Source organism: Rattus norvegicus, chromosome 10, assembly GCF_021556685.1.
Source record: "Rattus norvegicus strain SHRSP/BbbUtx chromosome 10, alternate assembly SHRSP_T2T, whole genome shotgun sequence".
In the NCBI taxonomy this organism is placed as follows: domain Eukaryota; kingdom Metazoa; phylum Chordata; class Mammalia; order Rodentia; family Muridae; genus Rattus; species Rattus norvegicus.
The window spans coordinates 19,424,967-19,433,627 of NC_141543.1; the positions used below are offsets into that span (position 1 = coordinate 19,424,967).

The following is an 8,661-nucleotide window of genomic DNA, read 5'->3' on the forward strand; positions in this document are numbered from 1 at the left end:
TCCTGTCCCCACTCCAATGCCTAGAATTGGGGATGTCATTTGGGCATCTTCACATTAATACACAGTTCCAACTCGAGGTAGTGTGACTTGCAGACAAGGATGTAATTTGTGAGCAGTCTCTCGTCACAGGTGTGCAAGGGACACCTCACATGGTGAAATTCTTCCAGAGCTGGACAACACCTAGACATCTGACATTGACTAACACAGGCATGGCTTAAAGAATTGGGGCTGGGGATTTAGCTCAGTGGTAGAGCCCTTACCTAGGAATCGCAAGGCCCTGGGTTCGGTCCCCAGCTCCGAAAAAAAAGAACAAAAAAAAAAAAAAAAAAAAAAGAATTAGGACACTGGGTCTTAGTGGAGGGTCTGGGCATTTGTGTAGCCTACGGAGCTAAAGAAAGAACTAGGGTCTGGGAAGGGAGAGGGATCTCAGCCAGAGGCCCAGCTCGGTCCTTTCCCTGCACAGACATCCAATACCAGGAGAACTTCTATGCCTGGAGCACCCCAGGCATTGGCAAGTTTGTGACTTCCCTGGCTGCCTCAGGGGGCATCTACCTCACCCTGCTCTTCCTCATTGAGACCAACCTGCTGTGGAGACTGAGAACCTTTGTCTGCGCCTTCCGGAGGAGGTGGACTCTGGTAAGCGGCTCCTGGGAGCTCAGGAGTTCTGGAAGGTGCACCCCATGTCCTCCACGGGCCTGAGACAGTGAAGGACCGCCTCCCTGTGAGCCCAGCCTTGAAGCTTGACCACCCCTCCCATTTTTCACACTGCCTCGTGGCTGACACAGAGTGTGGCTCCAGCGTGGCCAGATCCAAGTACACTGTCACAGCACAGGGAGGAATGGCAGCATTCATTATTTCCAAGGTCTGCCATAAAGCCTGAGATCCCAATGCTGTGATGCCTGCGGCCATAGGCAGAGGCAGTCCTGAGTCACGTGAGGTACCCAGCTGGACAGGTATCTGCCCCACTTGTTATCACGTATACACATGTCTCCACATTTAACTAATGAATGTGTACGTGGGTGAACGTGGAGGTGAGAAGGTACATTCTGTGGGGATTGCCTCACTGACTCGGTCCTCCCACCATGTGGCTCCTCCCACCATGTGGGTCCCAGGAGTGGACCTGGTTGTTAGGTTTGGCAGCAAGTGTCTTCTTCAGTGAGCCACCTCACTGCCACACACATTCATGTTCCCATACATACTCCATGGCTTCCTTTCCGCCCTCACATAAACAAACAAGAACAAAGACTGTTAGAATCATATTGGGACTCTAGATTAACCTGAATCGAACGGACTCCTCAGAAACATTTTAACTTCTCCCAAATGAGTTCCCTCCACACTGAGTCAGCCTTCCCAGACAGGTGCAGCCTTATTTAACTATAGTCTCAGCTACTCAGGAAGACAAAGCAGGGGGATTATCTGAGCTCAGCGGTGAGACAGCCAGATAACACCAACACACATCTCTCTTTTTTTTTCCCCCTGGAGCTAAGGACTGAATCCAGGGCCTTGCGCTTGCTAGGCAAGTGTTCTACCACTGAGCTAAATCCCCAACACCAACACACATCTCTTTAAAGGAAATTCAATAATGAGCTGGCAAGGTGTCTCAGTGGGTAAAGTGCTTGCCACAGAAGCCTGCCAGCTTGAATTTGATCCCTGGAACTCATGCTCAAAGACAGAACCAAGTCCTAAGGGTGGAAAAATGACTTAGCAGTTAAGAAAGCACACTGCTCTTTCAACAAACCCCAGCTCAATTTCTGCCCCTACCTTAGATGTCTAACAACCAGCTACCCATAATGCTAGCTGCAGGGGTATCTGACACCTCAGACCTCTGTGGGCTCTTCACTCACGTGTGGGCGCACACACAATAAAATTTTAACTTAAAAAAAAAAAAGAAGCTGAAGGCTGGAGAGGTGGCTCAGTGGCTAAGAGCACTGACTGCTCTTCCAGAGGTCCTGAGTTCAAATCCCAGCAACCACATGGTGGCTCACAACCATCTGTAGTGGGATCTGATGCCTTCTTCTGCTGTGTTTGAACACAGCAATCTAAAAAAAATTGCCTGTAACTCCAGCCCCATGCCCTCTTCTCCACAGACAGGAGGCATGCACATGGTACATAGACATACATGTAAGCAAAACAACCATACACATGAATAAAAATAAATTTAAAAACCTCTTCACATCACTCAGTGATTATGATTTTCTTCTTGAGTTCCACACAGTCCTTGTGCTACTGCCTCTCCTCTTAGATGCTGAGTTCAGCCCCTAAGACTACCTGCCTCTTGTGAAAGAGTGGTGTGTGGGGGATGAGGGGTAAGAAGACCCATCAAATTTCTCTGTCAGTGTGGGCTCCTGTCCTGCTTCCACGGGGCCGGAATTCACATGTGTAGTCTTTACCTTAACCAATCAGGCAGAATTGCAGAACCGGACATCAGTGCTTCCTGAGGACCAGGATGTAGCTGATGAGAGGAGCCGAGTCCTGGTCCCTAGCTTGGACTCCATGCTTGACACACCGCTGATCATCAATGAGCTCTCCAAGGTAAGGCAAGCTCTGCCTTCCACTGGCCACCCAGCTGTCCCCAGTGCCCCAGAACCTAGTAGGGGTTGGAGGCCAGAGGGCCTGGATTGTCTTCAGGCTCCTACCTGGAGCTTTCTGGCTGGCATTTCACAGGTGTATGACCAGCGTGCACCGCTCCTTGCCGTGGACAGGATCTCCCTTGCAGTCCAGAAAGGGGAGTGCTTTGGCCTGTTGGGTTTCAATGGAGCTGGAAAAACTACAACATTCAAAATGCTGACTGGGGAGGAGACGATCACCTCGGGGGATGCCTTTGTTGGTGGTTACAGCATCAGTTCTGATATTGGGAAGGTGGGTGTAACAAGGATTCCCTTACTGGTGTGGAACAGGCAAGACAAAGGCTACGCTGGAGGCAAGATAGACTTGTCTCTGGCTCACCTTAGGCACAGCAGTATTTGTGGACATCAGGACAGGACAGTGGCCCGTGGTAAGTGTGTGGGAGAAAGGAAAGAAATGCTAGCCAGAGAAACATAACTCTGCTGTCTCTGTCTACCCAAATATAGACAGAAATAAATAAATATGGACTTGAAGACCTAGAAAGATAAAAGGAGAGAAAGGAAGGCCCATAGCCCATCCACTGAGCTGAAACCACAGTGGTGGGCCAGGCACAGCCCATGAGTTCCCATGACTGAGAACAGTAGAGAAGGCACCTGTGGGTCTTTTATATGTGTGGGATTTGTTTTGCTTGCATGTGTATCCATGCACCGCATGAGCACATGGTCTGTGAAGGCCAGAAGAGGGGGATGGATCCTTTGGATAGGAAGTTAGTCAGCTGTGAGCCACCATACACGTGCTGATAACCACTGGGCTATCTCTACAGCCCACAAGCTCAAATTTAAGATCTTTAGTGTCTGGATAAAATTATAAAAATGACTTAAATGGGCTGGAGAGGTTTTCTCAGCAGTTAAGAGCACTGACTGCTCTACCAGAGGTCCTGAGTTCAAATCCCAGCAAACACATGGTGGCTCACAACCATCTGTAATGGGATCAGATGCCCTGTTCTGGTGTGTCTGAAGACAGCTATAGTGTACTCACGTATAATAAATAAATCTTTTTGGGGTTGGGGATTTAGCTCAGTGGTAGAGCGCTTGCCTAGCAAGCGCAAGGCCCTGGGTTCGGTCCCCAGCTCCGAAAAAAAGAAAAGAAAAAAAAATAAATCTTTTTAAAAAATGACTTAATATGTTTAAGGATTAGAAGTTGCTGGACATGGTGATATACAGCTTTAATCCCAGCACTCAGGAAGCAGAGGCAGGTGAATTTAAGGCCAGCATGCGTAGGTCTACACACAGCAAGATCCAAGACAGCCATAGCTATGTAGAGAAACCATCTCAAATCAAAGAAAATGAACTAAAGCGTCAGGAATGTATGCACAGGGGATCTTGCAGTGACCCACATCCGATCTGAAAATGCGGGGAGGGAACGAGGCGGTGCTAAGCACACTTAACCTGAGGTCCAGAAGGAAAGGAGATGTCGTGGGGGAGCCAAGCCAAAGCTAAGAATTGTTCCAAATCAATTAAAAGCAGCTCTGGATGTCCAAGGAGGAGAATCTCTGGAATCTCCAGAACCTAGGCAAACCTGCCCCAGCCGGCAGAAGGTATGGGGCAAATGGTACACAGCTCCCACCAGAGCGGAGAGGCCTGCTGTGGCTCGCCCTGGCTTTGCTGCACATGGACATTGCTGACACACTTCTGAGGAGGGATACCAACGAGCGCTCTTACGAGCAGAAAGACCCCAGCACATTAGATGGAGGGAGTGTGTGATCACAAGTCAGCCGTGACGTTTCATGTGGTGACCACCTGTATAATAATGAACCTTTTTTGGTTGGTTTGTTGTTATTGGTCGTCTGCTCGTTGTTTTGAGTTTTGGTGGTAGTGGTGGGTTTTTCGTTTAGGTTTGTTTTGATTGGTTGGGTTTTTGGTTTTTCAAGACAGGTTTTTCTCTATGTATCAGCCCCAGCTGTCTTGGAACTCAACTTTGTAGACCAGGCTGGCCTTGAAGTCACATAGATCCCTGTCTGCCCCTGCCTCCATGCATGCACCTTCACGCCTAGTGAAACCATTCTTCTGCTAGCTAACCTCACAGTTGTCTGTCATAGGCTCCCAGCTAGACCACTTGTTGGCCCTTCTGTCCTTTGGTAGCCAAGTCCTTCCTGTGTCCCTGCTTGGGTATTGCTTAGAGAACTTCAGCTGTGGCCAACCACCAGGGCCTACTTTAGACAACCCTGGACAGACATTGAGGACTGCCTCTGTAGGCAGGCACCATGGCCAGGGGTTGCTATGTCCTCTGAGAGATGACCTCTCTAACCCATTCCCTCCCATACCATATTCTAATCTAGGTACGGCAGCGGATGGGCTACTGCCCCCAGTTTGATGCACTGCTTGATCACATGACTGGCAGGGAAATGCTGGTCATGTATGCACGGCTCCGAGGCATCCCAGAGCGTCTCATCGATGCCTGTGTGGAGAACACTCTGCGGGGTCTGCTCCTGGAGCCACATGCCAATAAACTGGTCAAGACTTACAGGTGCGACCTATACGCCCCCTCTGCTCCTGAGATGAGCCTGGCCTTCTCAAAATAGTTTAATGTCCCCTTATCATAGAGCTCGAGGTCGGTGGCTCCAGAACCAGCCTAGGTGTGATAGCATGTCTCAGACCTTACGAGATGAAGGGACTTTTCTGTCATTTCATGCTAAGAGAAGCTAACTGGCCATGACAAGGACCCCTGGGCACAGCTTACTCTAGGGCCTCCAGCCCTGTGCAGTGGGCTTTCCAGTACTATTGACCTCCTTTCTCTCAGCTAGAGTCCTTGGGTGTGGGATTGGCTGGTAGTGAGGGTATTTGTGTTAATTGCTGACCTTGCCTCCCACCGGTCACCCATCCACCCCAGTGGTGGTAACAAGCGCAAGTTAAGCACTGGCATCGCCCTCATTGGAGAGCCTGCAGTCATCTTCCTGGATGAGCCATCTACTGGCATGGACCCCGTGGCCCGGCGCCTACTCTGGGACACTGTAGCCCGGGCCCGAGAGTCTGGCAAAGCCATTGTCATCACCTCCCACAGGTAGAGGGCTTGGGCATCTGTGGGTCAGTGGGAGAGGCAAAATGGGTGGCTGGGGTGGGACCAGGTGAGCAGAAGATATGGCAACAGCCAGGACACTTCCCAGGCTCTGCATGTGGAGTTTGGAATGTCCTGGTCTGGGCACACAGCCCCTCCTGTCTGCACAAGACTTTGACATTCATTGTCAGCATCAGCCTCCTCCGGCACTGTCTCAGACCTCCACCCTTTCCCCAGTATGGAGGAGTGTGAAGCCTTATGTACCCGGCTGGCCATCATGGTACAGGGCCAGTTCAAGTGCCTGGGCAGCCCACAGCACCTCAAGAGCAAGTTTGGCAGCGGCTACTCCCTGCAGGCCAAGGTCCGGAGTGAGGGGAAGCAAGAAGTACTAGAGGAGTTCAAGGCATTTGTGGACCTGACCTTCCCAGGTGTGTGATGGGGCTGGATAGGGCCTGGACCTGTCTGGGCCTATTAGCCGCCGCACGGAACTTATCCCACACACATGACCCCGCAAGGACCCCGGGCTGGCCTCCCCAGCCTGACCCGCCTGGTCTCCTCTATGCAGGCAGCGTCCTAGAAGATGAGCACCAAGACATGGTCCACTACCATCTGCCTGGCTGTGACCTCAGCTGGGCCAAGGTGAGTGCAGGCCCCAGAACCCCACAGGGTGCTAACAGGGACTAAGAAGGAACCTCTGGGACTCCCCCTTCTACTGTGACTCCAGGTTCTTTGCAGGCTAGAATCACATTCTAATTTCCCTCTGTCACTTACCCTAATATTGGCTGAGTTTGAGCTTTTATATGTAAACTATTTGAGGTGGAAGAAACTAAATGTTTGCATGCAAGGAAACTAGCCCGGAGATGGGACAGTTTGTTTACTCAAGGTCATGCTTTGGAGATGAAAGCAAAACCTTGGCTTCCCCCTTGAACCCCTCCTTGCACAGCCAGTGTCCCCTTCCCTAGCAGAGTGGCTGACTTCGTGGGAGTGACTTCTCAGGGGTTCTAGGACAACAGAGGCCATTATCAGAGAACTCGCTCTCCCAGACATGGGCTTATCAGTAGCTTTTCTGTTTGAAAAAGGTATTTGGTATCCTGGAGAAGGCCAAGGAGAAGTATGGAGTGGACGATTACTCTGTGAGTCAGATCTCGCTGGAGCAGGTCTTTCTGAGCTTTGCCCACCTGCAGCCCCCCACCACTGAGGACGGACGATGAGGAGCTCTTCCGCCTCCAGAGCACCAGGCGTGGAAGGGGAGCCAGTGCTTAGCCTCGCATCCTCCCCTCCCAGTCTCTGTTCTTTCATTTTTAATCACTCTTTTCTATGATGGACATGACAAGAATCAAGGTGATATGCACAAAGTGGACCATGTGTGTCTGTCAGTGCCTGCAGGCAGGAGTCAGCATGCAGGTTTCCACTCCTGAAGTCAGGTCTCTGGAACCGCAGTCCCCGGCCCCATCCCGCTGTGCACGCAGACAGGCCTTGGTCTTTGGATGGGGACTGTCCCAGCTGGTATTGCAGCTAACCTGGGGGTTGAGCTTCTGTCCAGTGCTTATCCTGTCTATGTTTACATAGGACACTAAGCTCCCCTGGGGGTGGGGGGTGGAGAAAGCCAACAGGGTTGAGCAACAAGGACTTTGAGGCTGCCAGGAATGAGCAGCAAAGTTGCAAATAACTCCATGAAGGGAAGATACTGGCTATGACTAGGTGCTGAGACCTTTGGCTCCCAATGCAACTAGAGACATCCTTGGATGTCAACATTCCTTTGGGTATGGACACTGCACCGGGCTGATCTGATCCTGAGCCAGATGTCATCCCACAGAGCATCGGCAGCACAAGAGAGATGTGGTCAGACTTGAAGCACAGACCTATGTTCCCAGCTCTGTGCCTTCAAGAACTTACTGGCCACAGGACAGTCAGGGACCACTACAGGGCTGAGTAGTGTCATCTCTTGAGGATGCACTTAAACATATTGTGATTCTATAGAAAATAAAGGCTAAGGGGACATGACCAGTCTTTGAGTCATACATATGGTATGAGGCGGCATCATGGGACTAGATCACTACCCCACAAATCCCATATCCAAAAATGGCTTTCATACCAGGTTTCAGACAAAAGCAGGAATTGGCTTTTCGTAAGAGAGGAAGCTTACAGGATTCACTGTATGGAGTGAAGGATTAGGCATCAATTACTCTCCTCGTGATAAAATACTTGACCAAAGCCACTGAAGAGTGTGTTTTGGCTCCTGATTCAAGGGCACGAGGGGACAAAGTCGTGGTGCTGGCAGCTAGGAGTGCTCGGCCACCCTGCCTCTGTAGGCAAGGATGCCGGCCAGCCCTCACCATTTGCTCTCTCTTTTCAGTCCAGGACCCTAGACTATGGAACGCTGTCACCCACAGTTCTTGTAGTTCAGTCTGCCAAGGCAGACACTGGGACTAGAAGAGAAAAGTAGATTGCAGGTCAGACTTCTCACCTCAATACAACCTAGAAACTCTTCACACACCCAACCCTGTTACTGTGGTGATTCTAAAGCCCATCAAGCTGGCAGTTGTCACCTATCACAACCCCCAGAGGCAAGTGGAAAGTGGGTCCTGTCTACATCCAAGAAAACAATATAAAACCAGTACAGTACTCCTCGGGCTCCAACATCATCCATAGACACAGAAACATGTCAGGAGTTTCTTCAACACGAGTCCCCTTTTATTTATGTGCTATCGCTTCTTTAAAACATTGAGTCAATGTTTTCTTCTTGAATTGGTTTCAGAAAAACTGCTTTTGAGAAGTCATGGCCACAGGACAGTCAGGAACCACTGTGAGGCCAAATGGTCATCTCTTGGAAATACAGAAAAAGGCTGAGAGACATGACCACAGTCTGAGTGACACGGGCAACAAGGAGTTATGGGGTTTGGTCACTGTCTGCCTTAGTGAGTTTTCTTACTGCCGGGATAAACCTCTGATGACAACTTGTTAAGGGAGAAACCATTTCAGTTCAGGTTACGATCTATCAAATCTAGGAAGTCAGGGCAGCTTGAGGGGTTTGGCATGGCG

The 8,661-nt window shown here is 50.3% G+C and overlaps 1 protein-coding gene across 4 annotated transcripts in view; it reads left to right on the top strand.

Annotated features, from left to right (window-relative positions):
- Abca3 (ATP binding cassette subfamily A member 3) overlaps window positions 1–7,623 on the top strand; it is a 57,309-nt gene extending 49,686 nt beyond the window's left edge. For all 4 annotated transcript variants that reach the window (XR_015630505.1, XR_015630504.1, XM_087571420.1 and 1 more), the window contains 8 exon segments: window positions 464–636; window positions 2,404–2,532; window positions 2,665–2,859; window positions 4,904–5,091; window positions 5,455–5,625; window positions 5,857–6,047; window positions 6,185–6,258; window positions 6,699–7,623. Coding sequence is in view for 2 of the 4 variants with exons in the window: in XM_087571420.1 (XP_087427546.1) it covers window positions 464–636; window positions 2,404–2,532; window positions 2,665–2,859; window positions 4,904–5,091; window positions 5,455–5,625; window positions 5,857–6,047; window positions 6,185–6,258; window positions 6,699–6,830 (1,253 nt within the window). In the remaining 2 variants the exon portion in view is untranslated.
- Window positions 7,624–8,661: the final 1,038 nt, after the last annotated feature.